At 54.5% G+C, this 16,097-nt stretch overlaps 1 protein-coding gene across 3 annotated transcripts in view; it reads right to left on the bottom strand.

Annotated features, from left to right (window-relative positions):
• Positions 1-16,097, bottom strand: part of LOC139598327 (ankyrin repeat and fibronectin type-III domain-containing protein 1-like) — a 237,852-nt gene that overhangs the window by 178,230 nt on the left and 43,525 nt on the right. For 2 of the 3 annotated variants that reach the window (XM_071444580.1, XM_071444582.1), the window contains exons 1-2: positions 10,635-10,755; positions 8,772-9,786 (exon numbers count right to left, since the gene is read on the bottom strand). The exons of the other annotated variant lie outside the window; for it this stretch is intronic. In XM_071444580.1, the coding sequence (XP_071300681.1) occupies positions 8,772-8,890 (119 nt within the window). In that variant the 5' untranslated portion in view covers positions 8,891-9,786; positions 10,635-10,755. Of the gene's footprint in view, positions 1-8,771; positions 9,787-10,634; positions 10,756-16,097 lie in introns of those variants that run through there. 3 annotated transcript variants of the gene reach the window in all.

Raw genomic sequence — 16,097 nt, 5'->3', positions numbered from 1 at the left:
AGGAGAGCCAGGTTCTGCCAGGGAAACACATCCCTGCTGCAGGAAAAACATCCCCTAAAATCTCAGCTGGAAGAGCTTCCCAATCTCCCAGTGAAGAACTTGTGCCTGCCCCATCCCTGGCAGTGTCCAAGGCCAGCTTGGATGGGATAGTGGAAGGTGTCCCTGCCTACAGGGTTGGAATGAGGTGAGCTGAAATCTCCACTCCAGCCCAAACCATCCTGGGGTTCTGTGATAAATTGTATCTCTTTGTTCTTTAAAGCAACATAAAAATGCACTGGAGCTTTCCAGTTTTTCTACAAACATGGATTTGCAGCCAAAACATAAATGTACCAGAGACAGCCACACAAATCCTGCACACAGGGCAGGCAGCAGGGGACCAGAGCATCCAAGCAGCCAACAGGAACAAATGCCAGCTCCAGTGGCTTCCAAACACCTGTGGAAGCACATGGATGCTCCAGGCAGCAGCACCCACACCCACACCCAGGGGCTGCCTTGGGTGGGGGCTCTGCTCTGCTCCCCCCATGCCAGGGCTGCTGCAGCCAGGGAACCAGGAGGAGCTGCTCATTCCTGTCTGCATTCTTTCCATCGAAAAATCCAAAAATGCAAACTAAAAATATCTTGCATTAATTTGTATAATTGCCAACTATTCCTACAGGAAAAAGCATAGAATTTTTGTGAGGGAAAAATGTTTTAATTATTGAAATAAGTATTCTAGTTTTCCCATTTGAAATATTCCCAACAGTAGCGTCCTTTTTTCCTTTCCTCTTTGAAATGCTTCTTCCTGGGTCTATAGAAAATCTCTTTTGTTGATCTATTCCCTCTCCCTTCCTCCCCAGCTCTCCCAGAGCTGGCTCAGCCCACCTCCTGCAGGCCAGCATCACCTGGGTGCTCTGCCCAGAGCAGCCCTCTCCTCCTAGGAGTGCTCTTCCCCCACCAAGGGGCTGTTTGAAGGACATAACCCACCCAAACCTCCCTGCAGGAGGGTGCTGGGCTCCTGCCCCAGGGGATGGACAGAGGATATTCTGTGCCCAGCCGCCTTCAAATCCCAGGGGCATCTCCTCCCTGCTCCCAGGCTCTGCCACCATCCCACGGGCACTCACAGCTCTGACACTTCCATCCTTCCACTGTCCCCACGTGCCATCCAGCTCAACGTGGTGCAAGGACACCAAGCCCCACCCCCAGGTGATGCTGATGCAGAGGGACACTTCCCAGGTGTTATGGGGCAGGCAGCACACCACAGCTGCCCTGTGCCTGGCAGGGCCCCCCCAAATCCCACCCCCACCTGGAGCAGACAGAGCCACCCCTGCCACCCAAGCCAGGACCTGGGCTGCCTGGTGTCCCCTTGCACCCTGGGGGCTCACAACAGGTGTCCCCCCACTCCCCAGAGACTGCCCTGCACAGCCAGGAACAGGCAGAGAAGGGCATCCAGGAACAACCCCGTTGGGAATCTTCCCCGTGCAGCCACACCTTCCCCAGAAGCTGTTAACATTCCCACTGCTGTCTGGAATCACTGTGGATTGCTGGTGCTTGTGTTTCCTACCTGCGCCCCCACCCAGCTGTGACTCAGTGCCAAAGCAGTGGGAATTAGGAACCCAAGAGCCTTTTGAGCAAAGTGTGACTCACAGGCCAAGGCCTTCTGCTGGAGGAGCCAGCTCTGCAGTCACGCTCTGTCTGTAATTCCCCTTCATACTAGTTTCACTCCCTTCCTCCCACTACCCATCCAACTACCACCCCAAAATAAAGGATGCCCATTCATCTTTTTCTGCCTAATCCAGGCAAAGATGAGCTTCAGATTGTGCAGAAACTAGGCAGCTCCCAAGTTCATCTCCTGTCCCAAAGATTGGTCTTCAAAGGAATCTGGAAGCCAGGCAGAAAGGGAAAACAGCAGGTTCAAGTCTTGTCTTTACCTAAAACATGGCCCCAAACCCCAGAAAGATGACCCTGAGGGCTCAGATGTGCTTTCAAGCCTGTCAGATCCAATACCACCAGCTCCCAGGCCACACACATATGCTCTTTTATGGGACAGATCTCAAACATCCCTCTGCACACAGCCATGGGAGCAGGTTTTTGAGGAGCAGGAGGAGGCAGAGGCTCAGAGCTTCCCTGGATCTGCCCACATCACCTCCCCCTGCACCCCAACAGCACAGGAGGGGACAGAGCCACAGCCCAGAGCGAGACCAGGAGCTCTGTGGAACTGAAACCACATCAGTGGGGCTGGAACTGGAAATGCACCCAGGTGTCTCCCAGAGCACAGAAACCACAGAGAACCAGGATAAGTCAAGGTTTGGGGGAGAGGCCCCTTGCAAGGATGGGTTTGATGGGGAGATTCTTTCTCCATGCTGCTCCCCATGCCCCTCCCCAAGCCCCCTCCTGCCAGATCCCAGGCATGGTTCTGCAAACAGGAGAGAGAACAAAGCCAAAAGGCTTCTTTAGGTTTAATATACAAAACCCAGGCAGCTCAAGCAAGCAACAAAAGCTAAATGTCATTTCCTCCCGTGGCACTGCCACTCTGCTCACAGTTGTGCACGTCTGACAGCTTGTCATCGTCAGGAGACACTGGGGACACAGCCTGGGGAGAGGCTGACACAGAGCAGAGGGGAGGAAGGCTCAGTCCTGCAGCCACACAGACACCAGCACCAAGAGAGATGGGGCACCTGTGTGAGCTGAAGGGCATAAGTGACCCTGCCAGGCACAACCACACAGGGCAGGTGGGAAACAGCACAGAATCATGGATTGGATTGGGTTGGGAGGGACCTAAAAGTCCATCTCATCCCACCCCCTGCCATGGCAGGGACACCTTCCACTGTCCCAGGGTGGGGAGCCCTGTCCAGCCTGGCCTTGGGCACTGCCAGGGATGCAGGGGCAGCCACAGCTGCTCTGGGCACCCTGTGCCAGGGCCTGCCCACCCTCCCAGGAAACAATTTCTTCCCAATATCTAATCTAAATCTCCCCTCTTGTAGTTTAAAACCATTCCCCCTTGTCCTGTCACTGTCTACACTGTCTCTAATAAGTTGCTCTCCCTCTTTTTATAATCCCCTTTTAGGCACTGGAAGGGGCTCTAAGGTCTCCTCAGAGCCTTCTCTTCTCCAGCTCTCAGCCTGTCTCCACGGCAGAGGGGCTCCAGTCTTTGGAGCATCATTCCAAACAAGCCTCACTCAGGAGGACACAGGTTGCCCTTGAAGACAGCCCCATACAGAGCTGTGCAGCCTCAGGCACCCCAAAACCTGTCACCACATTCCCAACCTCCAGCTGAATGAGGCTGAAGCTTCCAGCTCCAGCCAGCTCCAGCTCCTGGAGCTCTTTGCCTCATTCTTGCCCAGCCAAGCTGCAAAGTGCTGGGCTGCCTGTTCCAGTTAAGAGGATTAATGGATGCTCAGCACCTCTGTAAAACAGGCACGGGCTGAGTCACCAACACTGGATTTAGGACTTCCAGCACCAGCACTGCCCACTTCCATGCAGTGGCCATGGACACTGATCTGTTAACAGGTTACAATGATCTGTTGCAGCAAAAAATGGGAATCCATTCAGGCACACACATTTTCCTTCTGGCATCTCAGCAGGCAAGGGAGGTGTGAATGCTGGGAAGTTTGGAGTATAAGTGTCACAAACATTTTATTGACTAATTCCAAGTGGAAACTTTCCACTTAACCCAAAACACTTCCAAGTTTTGCTAGTTTTCTCCTTTAAAATGCAGATATCCTTCCATATGGACATGTCATTTGGAAGGTTTTGTTCAAAATGTGCCAAAACCAAAGTAGGAAAAGGCAGTCAAACTCTCAGCCATGTAGGACAGCCCCTCAGAGCTGCCCCTTTGGGCACCTTTACATGCCATCCCTACCTGTCTCATGCTGTGTGCTGCTAACACAGGACCTGTTCCCTCAGTGCAATTTCCCAGCCCCAGAACTTGCCAGTTCCTCCCGTCCCCCACCACAATCGTGTGCTTGAACACAGATGTGCTGTCAGAGCTGAGGAGGTATTTTTAAGCACCCAAAAACAACTAAGCACAATCGTGCCAGGAAAACATTCCCCACTACCCCTCCCCACCTCAAAGCCCATCACACTGCACAGTGAGGACATGAATCAGGATATCAGTGTGGAACAGATCCCTAAAGGAGAGGAGGGAACAGCTCCCCATGGCAAAAAGCAGCTCCTTGGTCCAGCTTCCCACAAGGCTTGGGACAGGCTCTGAGCCTGGGAGCAACAGGAACACCTGGACCCACCTCGGCCCCCAGGAGTGCAAAGATGACCCCAAGCACCCCTTCTTCAGCTGGAGATCATCGAATGACAGGGGCAGAAACAGGCCCAGCAAGTTGGAATTTTTATGTAATTTAATTCTTACATAATCTAATTCATTGTTAATTAACACCGACTTCCAGCTCAGGTACTGAGAGGAAAAAGGCAGCAGAACCCTAAAGCTGCCACCCTGCAGGCCCAGCACAGCCAAACTCCTCTCCTCCCCCTTTGCCATGCTGAGCTTCTCTGGCTTCCACCACAGGCCACCCCAAGCCCCTCTCCTGGAGCCCACTGAGGATGTAGGGTCTTCACCCTCAGGTTTTTGGGGCTGTCAGGTCTGCCACCTCCAGGGCTGAAGGTGCCCCCAGGAGCAGAATGCAGGATCCAAACCCTGGCACAAATTTCCCCCTCTATTCCCACACCCTCAATATCTTGTTTTCCATAACTAGGCAGTGACCTCCTGAGGAGCTCATCAAAGCCCCTCTGTGGGGACCCTGTGGGGCTCTGGGGACCACAGAGAATGGGAGAGGTCAAAGAGGGAACAGAACTTCCTGAAGCCAGGGAACAGATCTATCTCAGAACAGTCCTGGGCCAACAGTGAAAGCCACTGAATCAGTCCCCAAATCCCTGCCTAGAGGAGAAATTTCTCTCAAAAGCCACCTCTGGATGGGACTTGAGATTTTTAACGACTTTCAATTGGAATTTTTAATGATTTTTTTAAATTAATTAGTTACTGTTGCAGGTCACCTCTGTGGTGATAGAACTGGCCTTCTCAGGCAGTTCTGCTTTCCTGCATTGCACCCAGACTGAGAGCAGCTCCAAGAGTGTCCTTGAGAAATTCCCCCACACCTATTAATTCTGACATGGGATCCCTGTCCTCCCAGAATCCATGCAGGCCCTCAGGGTCCCAGCCCAGCGCTCTCCCAGCCTGGCTCACTGCTAAGCAGCCCTGGCAGCCAACAGCAGCCTGGGAATGGCCATCATGTTCCAGAGAGTTCCAGCCCACCCTGGAGCCCCCCTGGCTCGTTCACAGTGGGCAGGGCTGTTCTCCCAGCCCAGCAACAGCACAGCAGCACAACACTGATGTTCTCATCCACTTTGCAAAAGCTGCAGGAATCCAAAATCGGTTGTCCAGACCTTTCAGTTTACAAACAGCTCACTAAAAGAAGAGCTAATTAGTATAACTTGCCTTTCCCTTCCATTTCTCCCCCATTCCAGAGCAGAGCCTCTGTGCCCTTCCAGACAACACACAGAGCTGGGCACAAGCACCTCAAGGCTGGCACTACAAAATAACACAAAGAACACCCCCCCAGACCTCAGCAAGCACCCTGAGTTCCTCCTGTGCTTCTCCCACAGGCACCTGCACCCAGTTCTGCAGACAAATCCTCATATCCCTGCCATGCCCCAGGCTCTCATCCCTCACCAAGCATCCTGCTCCAAGCCTGTCACCTGGAGTTTCGCCTTCATCCATCACTGCCCCTGCTAGACAGAAAAAAAGTTGCTGCAAATAAATCAGCTGCTCCCCTGGGCTGGGCGTGGCTGGGGTGTTCACTCACACTGCCAGCCCCTGTCCCAGCCCAGCAGCACAGGGGACACCCTGATCCCCTGGTCTGTCACACCTGGGGCCTCCCAGCCCCAGGGACAACCATGCAGGTGATTGATTTAATAACAGCAGGCAGCGGTGCCACAGCCCCTCCTGCAGCACAGGGCTCAGGCTGGTGGAGCCTCCAGCTGATGCAACGCAGAGGGACAAATCAGGACTCACTCTGTGCCACAGCTGGGGGCAGAGAGGGGGGGCAGGGGCTGAAGAGCTCCTGCAAGCAGCACCTTTGCCCAAAAGCACCTCGAGTGAGATGATCTCCTGCCGGTGCACAAGTCTGAGCTCACAAATTCTCAAGCCCAGCAGACTTACTCATCCCAGCTCACTCATGTTGCCTTATCTGGAGGCGTAGTTTAAAAATGCAGGAATATTATTTAAAACCGTAACTGCACACCTGCTGATTTCTGTTAGGTCCTATGAGAATGCGTGGGACTACTATATTTAGAATTTAATAACTCCAGTCAGTGAAAGCTCTCGACTGAGTACCTGCCTACGTCTGTTCCCTGTGGTCCCAGGGGATTATGCAGCCTTGGGAAGTGTGGTGGGAGCCTGGCTGCCCTGAGCAAGACCAGGGCAGGGCTGTTAGACATCACCCTGCTGAACCTGGGCTGCAGGACCTCTGACATCTCTATGCATGTGGGAACGTGGGAGATGAAGATCTTATCTCCATGCTTCACTTGCCCACAACAGAGTGAAGAAATTAAGTAAAAGCAGAAAGTTGATCAGCAGAGATGGAAGAAGCACCATCTAGAGCAAGGGCAGGGCCAGACATTGCAGCAGCTGCATTGTGTTGGCTTTTGGATCTCAGCCATGGAGATTTCCTGGGGCTTCTCAAGGTACAGACATTGGGGGGGCAGCGAGGAACAGGCAGAAGCTCAAGCAGCTGGGGTGACAAGTGACACTGATTTCAAAGCATCCCACATTTCAATGAACACTTAGTTTTACTTTCATAATCAACTGCGGCAATCGAGGGAATGGGCTTGGTATCCACAGGTGCACTTGAGCCCTGTCACTGTGGGGGTCAGGGACACCATGAAATCTGTCCACACACTCACATCCAGCCCAGAGGAGCTGCCCTGGAGCAGCTGCATGGCCCAGGGGGCAAAACAAGAAGAGCACAGCTCCGTGCGACTCGAGCTTGGCCTCAGCAGAGCAGCAGGCACACACAGGATCTGTGCTTGGGGGAAGGGGTCCACCAGCCCCACACAGGACTAAGCCCTGATGGGCAGTGGCCTTGGTGGCCACAAATGATGCACAGTGAGCCACAGTCCTGCATGAGGGAACAGCTCAGACAGACACAGAATGGTTTGGGCTGAAGGGACCTAAAAGCTCATCCTGTTCCATTCCCTGCCATGGGCAAGGACTCCTTCCACCAGAGCAGGCTGCTCAGAGTCCCACATCCATAGCGAGCATCCCCAGGAAAATTTGTTACGTGAGCTCCACAGCATCAGTGCCACTTCTGTGTGGCTCACGTCCCAGAGCTAGGAAGGCACCACGACATCTCCCATTGCAGAGGAAACCACCCAGCTCACCCCAAACCCCAAGGTTCATGACAGTAGCACCCTGTGCATGGGGGTGGCACCTCCTCCTCTCCCTTGGGCTAGGCATTGGCACATGCTTGGCTGCACACAGCAAATCCCAGGCACGCCCTGTGCCCAGCAGCACCTGGACAACAGATCTTCCTCACACCCAGCTCCACAGCAGGACAGCAAAAACCCAAGGGCAGAAGCCAGGGTTTCTGTCCACAACGCCAAAAAGGAGCAGAACAAAGCTCCTGGCTCTGCCAGGAATGTTTCCAGAGAAATGTGAGTGGGGAAGAGGCGACTCCTCTCCAGCCACCGAGGGAAGAGGGGAGGCAGTGGCGGCTGTGCTCGCCTCAGTCTCAGCAGCAGCACAGGCAGCAGCAGGAGGGCCTCCAACTTCATTTGAATCTGTAGATATTTAATTACCTTTACAAAGTGCTCAGCAGCCAGGGAGGAAGGTAAGCAAACACCTTGGTGTTATTTTGTGCCCTGTGTGTCCCTACACAGACCTACACCCCACAGCAGCAGGGAGGCACCGAATGCAGGTCAGCAGGAGATTCGGGGATGCACTGCTCAGGCTGAGCCCACACAAACGGGGAAGAGCCCAGAGCAGCACTGAATTCTAGCTCTGTCCTACATGCTGCACGAAACATCCAAGGAGAAGCCACCCAGGCACAGAGCAATTTTCTTAATTGCAGTAACTGTGTTTACATGCAAAACAAGGATGTGTGCAACCCCCCCCAACATAACTCTGAGCACTCACATGCTCCTAGAGAATTTCCAGTCAGCCCAAAAGCCACCTTCCCCATCCCCACTGTGATCCCCTCATCAATCCATACCCCAAACAAGCTGCTGATGAGCCGTGTGTCTGTCTGTCCAGAAGAGCTCCCCTCTCCACTGCCCAGACCCTTCCAACATGACAGGAGGCTGCATCAGCACCTCATGCACACAGATTCCACTTCACCTGAGAAGCCACTTCTTGCTGCCCCTGCAGAGAGACCTTTGCACAGGGCAGGTGGAGGGAAAGGCAATTTCGGTGCAATGACATTGCTCCTCTGTTGAGGGGACAGTGCAGTGGCACAGCAGAGAGCACTAGGCAGAGGAAGGCAGGCACAGGTGCGTGTGGTCACCCATGAGACACCCAAAGTGTGCCACCAACACCTGGGACATGCCCTGGGCAGGGAGACAGATGCCAGGTCACAGAGCCTGCCAGAGACATCCCACAGTGAAGAGCTGTGTGGGAGCCCCAGACAGGAATGGGGTGATGCTCCCAGGGCCCTCAGCTTGCTCCCAGCCCCCTCCCAGCCCCAAGAGAGGTAAACAGAAAGCAAAGCACCGAGGATCGCACATGCCATCCCGCAGCCCCCGGGCACACACGGAGGCACCAGGACAGTTGGGTCACTGCCACCCCGTACCTGCACTCGGTGACACTACAGCAACAGCTCCCGCTCCGCCGGCCCCAGCGCCTGGAGCGCAGCTCCGGCCTCGACTTCCTCAGGCTGAAATACTCCGTCAGCTTCCCAAACGAAGCCATGGCTCCCGCCGGTGTCCCTGCGTCCCTCTGCACGCTCGTGCATGCTACACCCCAGCTGTGCCCGCTGCCCCGTGCACTCCGCCAGCCCTCAGCCCCAGGAGGGAGCGGGGCCAGAGGGACCCAGCGCAGGGCAGGAGGAGTTCAGCCACCACCAGTTACTTGGACAGTCCACAGCGTGCTCCAGCGAGCCCTCAGATCTGAAGGGTGCTAAGTCCTGTCTCCCTGAGCCAAGCGCAGGTCACAGCTCAGGGCAGCTGGCGACTGAACGTGTATTTCATCTGATGCTGCAGAGCTGAGTGAAGGAGGAAGAGGAAAAATTAAAAGTGCTCACTGGAAAGAGTCCCTCGGTAGCACTGGCACAGGTCTGCGAGCCCCCACGGCGAGTGGCACGGGGCAGGTGGAGGAGCTGCCCTCTGAGTAGGTGGCCCAGCGTGGCTGTGGTGGCCCTCGGATGAGGAAGGGGATGGGGTTTGATCTCAGAGGTGATGAGAAACTCCAAGAAATCAGATGTTCAGATGAATTTCCAAAGGGTCTGTTCTTACAGCGTGGAGAAGATCCCTGCTTGGTCTTCCCAAGGCTATTCAGAGTCCACCAGTTTTCCTCCCTCCCTGTTTTCCAGAGCAGAAGGCACCCTCAGCTGCCAGCAGCACCTACCTACCATGACTTTCCAGCCTGTCACCAAACACCTGAGCCCAAGGAGAGGGACAGGCATTTAAAGTAAACGAGGCTGATCCAGTTAGAGGTCACCTGTGAGCTCTGCTCCCCACGCTCCAGCACAAAGCCTTTCCGCAGCAGACAGCAGACACGGGGATGCTGCGAACCCGAAGGGAAATCCTCCTGCCAGCCCTCCCCTAGTCAGGAGCACTTGTCTCTGCATCCTCGGCGCCTGACGCCAGCTGGGCGGAGAAAAAACAAGGGCTTCAGAAAAAAACACCCAAACCTTGCTCCAGCCCCACGGAGCAAAGCCAGATCAAGTCAGTGGAGCATATCCAGGGGAAGGGGTGTCTGACAGCAACTCCCAGCCATGCCAAGAGAGGAAACAGCAAGGAAAACTGGTGGTAACTCAGCTGGAAGAGCCCCAGGCTCCCTGAACACCCTTTTATCCCTCCGGTGTGGATGCCATGTTAAAAAATAACCTGCATTCATTGCTATTTCCCTGCTTAGAGCCATACCCTGCAAGCAGCCCCCTCGCCACCAGGGACGGCCATCCGCTGCCGAAAGCCCTTCCTGACCTCCACTTCCCTCCTCCCTTATTTTCTTTCTTTTCCTGTAGACTCAGGCTCAGCTTTCCCCTTGGAATTAAATGCCTGAGCAGCCGGGTGCGCCCCGCGGAGCACGGCCCAGGGACACCCGGGCAGCCGCCCCCGCCGGCTGCGTGTGACCGGCAGAGTCACCGGCAGAGTCACCGTCCCCGTCACTGTCCCCGCCCGCGCTTTTTGGGGGGGATCATTCGTTTGCACCATCCCCACTCCCTGCTCCCCGTTCCGGGCGCTGACATGCATGCCGGCTAACGGAGCCAGCCGCCGCAGACCTGCACACAAAGCAGGGGGCTGGCCATGCTCGGGGGGGGCCCGCGGCCATGGGGGCCCCTCCAGCACCGCCACCGGGCAGGGACACGGTCCCCGGGCACCTTCTCCTCCCTGGCACACACGGGGAGGGAGAGCGGGGCTGCGCCCCTCTCGCAGCTGGGGAAATAAAGCTGCTCCCGCACTGCTCCGCACAGCCACCCTCCCCCGGCTCCCACCTTCTCCCTCCGATGGGCTCCGCCGCAGCCGGGAGGGGTCCAGGGCGCTTCCCCGAATCGCTGGGTTTGTGCCGAGGGCAGAGCATCCGTCGCTGGCTCCGGGCGGCGCAGCGAGAGCCCGGAACACTGTCACCCCTCTTATCTGCCATCGGCTCCCCGTTACCGACCACGGTGAAATGCAACACTCAAAGGAGGTCAGAGGAGCCGGAGCAGAGCGGAGGACACGGGGAGAGCAGAGGGGGCCGGCAGGAGGCAGCGGGAAGCAGCCGAGGGGGAGATCAGAGAAGGGGAGGCAGAAAAGGACAAACTCTTGTTTGCCTGCTATGGAAAAGGCACGGCAGCGGCTCTCCCGGAGGAAACTGCGCCGAGGCACTCACACCTTGGAGTGTGAGCAGGACAGCGGAGTCACCTGGCAGCGGTGATGTTACCTGCTCCTCGCTATGCCGAGGCAACAGGAGAGGGGGCTGGACAGGGCAGCAGGAAGAGTGGAGAGGAAGAGCGGCGTTAATTTGAATCCCTCACTTCCCCCCTTCCTCCCACCACCTGGGAGGGCAGAGGAGCAGCGACGCTGCCCCAGGGATCCTCCTTTGGCATTTGCAAAGCAAAACTGTTTGGGGACAAAAGGGCAATTTGGAAGACTGCAGGCACAAAATCCAAGGAGCAAGGCAGACTTCCCCAGCACTCCGGCTGCACGGGGGACACCCTACAGCCAGGGAGGGACACCACAGATTCCTGAGTACCCTGCGGTGGGGTCAGGCAGGAGCCACAGCTCTTGGCAGGGAGTCAGGCTCCCTACAAGGCTGCAGAGCTCAGTCCGTGAGCCCAACAGTGCCAGCACTTGGAAAACAAACAGGAGGAAATGCCACCTTCGTGAAACCTCTGGATAAGCTGGGGACAGTGGCTTTGAAGGTACCAATGCCCGAAAGCTCAGACAACTCCACAAACACCTCCATCTGTGCCCAAAAAGGGGATTCCAGCCCCACAGTCCCCCCAGTGACCCTGGACCAGGCTGACTGGGACCCATCTGGCTGAAAGCACACCCAGTGCTGGCGCAGAGGCAGCACAGCTCCCACATCATTCCTCTGAGTTACAGCCTCTGCTTTTGTGCTGCTGCCTTGAGGCAAGGGAAGGGCTGTCTCCTTTGCCCCAAGGACATGGAACAGCCCTCAGGCCCTTCCTTGCTCCAAGAAGAGTGGTCAGCCCTTCAAACAGGGCTGTCACACCAGCTGGCTCCCAGAGGAGCTCGGTGCCTCCTATTAGGCAGCAGAGGCAATCTGCCAAGATATTGCTGAACTCTCTAATTTCACATTAACAATCTGCTGTGCTGGGGTTTGCAGCCATGCACTCAGCGATGCAACAGCTTCCCACTTCCACTTATCAGTGGAATGAAACACTTCATAAGTGAAACAGTGGTTTAATTTGCAGAGACATAAACTGATTTTTAAGAGGAGCTGTGGAGGAGATGTTGGAGCAGGAATCAGAACCTGCACAGCGCTGGGACTTGGGGGATGCTGAGCACGGCTGCACAGCCATCACACAGCATCTCACACCTCTGGCTGCAGCATCTGGGAGGAGAAAATACCCACAAGTCAAACACAGCCTGGCTGTCTGGGTCATCTCACACATTCCTGAACATATACTGCTTTAGACCCTAGAGACCAACACTGCCCATTTCAGAACCCTCCAAACACAACGAAGCCATCAGAGATATGGGAACCAGCACTGGTCCCAGCTTGCAAACAACCACAATGCTTTTTCAGGCAGAAATCATCAGAGCTATATCCCAGCAGCTCAGACATTTTAAGTGTGAACTGGGAAGCTTCTCTGCCAGGTCCTGTGGCCAGCCAGCACAGTGGGACAAGCCAGACAGCCCTGGAAGGTGGCCCTTGCACCATTCTTGCAGCCCTCAGTCCCTATGCTCCCAAGCCCATTGTGAGCAAACCAGATCTGGTTACATCTGTGGCTTCCCCAAGCACCTTTTGCTCCAATTACACTTCTTAAATATGGATAGGCAGAAGCAGGGAAAGAGGGAAAGGGGGTTCTATTGAGCTGACAGCTCGTCCATCCACTCCTACAGTCCAAGAGGACCCTAAGTATATTTCTCCAGGGCCCACTCCACACCTAGACCACTCAACACCAGTTAAACACATCCACTTTGCAGCCCTGGCTCTTCCAGGGAGCTGCATCCCTAAAAGCCACTCAGCAGCTGATGCAGAGCCCATCCTGCTCCTCCTTCAGCCATGCTTCCCACAGCTTATCCCTCCCCCAGAACAGCACGGGGGATGCTCACTAGAACCTGACCTCCCAGTGTGTGGGGGAAGCAACTAAAACAAGTTTAAGCCATCGTGGGAGCAGCCACCCCATCTCTACAAGCAAAACCTTGGCTGATTTAAGGCTGCCTTCCCCTCTGTCCCTTTCCCAGGCTGGCTGATACCTGGAGAGCAGAACTCCAGCAACGCAGAGAACAGAGCCCAGCAGGATGCACAAGTGCAGTCCTAGACTGGAGGTGTGACACTGAGCAGTGACAACAGCAGAACAATCTAGAAAAGCTGCCACGTGGGCCAAAGGAGGAGCTGGAGCCTGGGCAGCACATCAGGAACAGATTCAGAACAGGAGGCACTGCTGCCTGCTCATCCCAGGATGTCTTGTGGCAAAAGGCTTCACCATGGGAGTCCTGTTTCCATCAGTTGTCATGAGAGTCCCTCTCCTCACAAGGGAAAAATACCTGCTGAGATCCCAAAACTGGGTGAGAGGAAGCTTCCTAATTCCCCAAGAACATCTGTGTCCTCAGGTCAGGTGGAAGAGAATTTCTTATCATCCCTCTCTTAGTGCCAGCTGGGGAGGGACTGGCCCCTCCAAGTTACCTCAGAAATCATCTGAAAGCACCATGGGGACCTCAAAGGACTTTGGGACAGGAATTTTCCACACTGCTGAAAACTGGCCACTGATGTCACACATCAGGTCCCAGTCAAATCTTTCAGCCAATTCAGAAGAATTTTGATAAACACTATTTTTTTTTAATTCTGAGCACTAATTCTTGGGGTTTAGGAAGTAAACTTCTTCCACCCTATTTTAAATATACCCACAGTGACTGGGGCCAAATTTTTCACTGATGGTTAACCCAGCATACCAGAGAATCATCAAATGTTTTGGGATAGCTATAAAAATAAAATTGGAATACATTATTTCACAGGGTGCTCAAAATCAATTATCAACATGTGAATGTGAAGAAATATGTTAAATGCAAGTATGAACTGATTTAAGAAACAGATGCACAAGAGACGTTGGAACAAACCTAGAGGAGACCATGGAGATGCTCCAAGGATGGAGTCCCTCTGCTCTGGAGCCAGGCTGGGAGAGCTGGGGGTGCTCATCTGGAGAGGAGAAGGCTCCAGGGACACCTCAGAGCCCCTTGCAGGGCCTGAAGGGGCTCCAGGAGAGCTGGAGAGGGACTTTGGAGTGACAGAACAAGAGGGAAATAGCTTCCCATTGACCAAGGGCTAGAATAGATGAGATATTGGAAAGAAATTCCTCTCTGTGAGGGTACATGAGTGGACTTGGCAGTGCTGAGGTAAAAGTTGGACTCAATGCATTTCATTAGGATTCTAAATGTGCCTGTGCTCTGTGCAAACATGAGCCCACAGTGGCACAACACACTGCAGGTCCTCTCTGGTGCCCAGCACCCTGGAGAAATACCTCTGGAGGCTCCTGGAGCTGACTCCTGGGAACAGCACGGATCTGGGCGCAGCACACTTGCTGTCAGAGCTGTGGGGCCCTCTGGGAAGTGCTACATCTCAACACAGCTGTAATAAACTGCAGAATGTGCAAGAGGCTCAATAATTTCAGTCTAAGCAGGCACTTTGCTGTAATTGCTAGCTATATTGCATTACTCACACACTTCCGTGCCGGTACCTACCACGAGCCAGCCACATCAATTTACTGATTTACCCAATGTATCACTTAGCACAACCACTCTAATTCCAGCAGCAAACCCAGATGTGCTGCCCAAATTAAGGTAAAATACCCTCATTCTCAAATTAAATTAAAATAGCCTCTTTCTTGGAAATAACATAGAATCACATAGGGAGAGCATTGGACTAAAAGGATGGGGAAAGGTTTGGAGGGGAAGCCAGAGGAGGAGCAGCTGAGGGCACTTGGCCTGTTCAGCTGGAGGAGAAGAGATGGAGCACAGAGCTCACTGGGGCTGCAGCTCCTCCTGAGGGGCAGCAGAGGGGCAGCTCCAATCTCTGCTCTCTGTGACCAGGGACAGGGCCCAGGGAACGGCTGGAGCTGTGCCAGGGCAGGTTTAGGTTGGAGATCAGGAAAGGTTCTTCCCCCAGAGGGTGCTGGCACTGCCCAGGCTCCCCAGGGAATGGGCACAGCCCCAGGGCTGCCAGAGCTCCAGGAGTGTTTGGACAGCGCTGCCAGGGATGCTCTCAGGGTGGGACTGTTGGGGGGTCTGTGCAGGGCTGAGAATTGGACTCGTGATCCATCCTTGTGGGTCCTTCCTATGATTCTATGAAAATTCACTTTCCCAGAGAAGCACTCAGAAATGGAATCACCATCAAATCCAGCGTGGCAGCACAGAGGCAGCCCCAGCCCCCAGCACAGAGATGCCAGTGCTGACCCAGTGCTAGCCCACCTGCAGCAGCTGATCAGCAGCTGTCCCTTTTTGGAGCAGCATGGGACGTGCACGCTCCTGAAATCCAATTCCCTTTTTAACCCCCAGATGGAAATTGCCAGGTTATTTCATCCCATTTCAAAAGGTTCTCCCCACTGGCAGCACTGTGCAGTTAAATCATGGGCACACAGGGATAATTACCTCCCAAAGCAGGGCTGTCCCTGGTGCTGCTCCCTGACGGCTGCATAAAAACCTGGCTCAGGCTTGCAGGGAAGAGATAAGGGCAGGGAAAAGCAGCCAGCAGCACAGGCAGCTAGAGGCCACACCGGCCTTTAGATACTTGCTAAGTGAAAAAAATGAGAGAAAATTGGTTGATACCTCCTAAAAATAGTTTGTTGAGTTCAAAAGGACTGAAGAAAGTCTAAAACATCAACAGTGAGGTGATGGGAGTAAACACAGCCAAAGGAGAAACAAATGTAGGATTATCTGAGGACATTTGGAGCTGGCAGGTCTGTCTGATGGACAAGGAGTGCTGCCTCTGCTGAACCATTCCCCAGAGTGGCCCCGTTGGCTCTGCCCCCACACTGCTTGAGATCCACCCAAAATTCATTTGATCTCCAGGGAATGGTCCCAGCCTGAGGCTGCCAGAGCTCCAGGAGTGTTTGGACAAGTCTCCCAGGGATGCACAGGGTGGGATTGTTGGGGTGTCTGTGCAGGGCTGGAGGCTGAACTCAATGATCCTCGTGGGTCCCATCCAAGTCAGGACATTCTGTAATTCTATGATTCTTTCAAATCAAAAGGGAAAAACCCCCCAGATCCTGCCCAAGTGGGACAAACTGGGA

This window comes from Agelaius tricolor, unplaced genomic scaffold (genome assembly GCF_023055355.1).
Source record: "Agelaius tricolor isolate 1412-34295 unplaced genomic scaffold, bAgeTri1.0.p SCAF_19, whole genome shotgun sequence".
NCBI lineage: Eukaryota > Metazoa > Chordata > Aves > Passeriformes > Icteridae > Agelaius > Agelaius tricolor.
The sequence above is the reverse complement of the archived record's forward strand: the minus strand, read 5'-3'. Positions and strand labels throughout refer to the sequence as shown.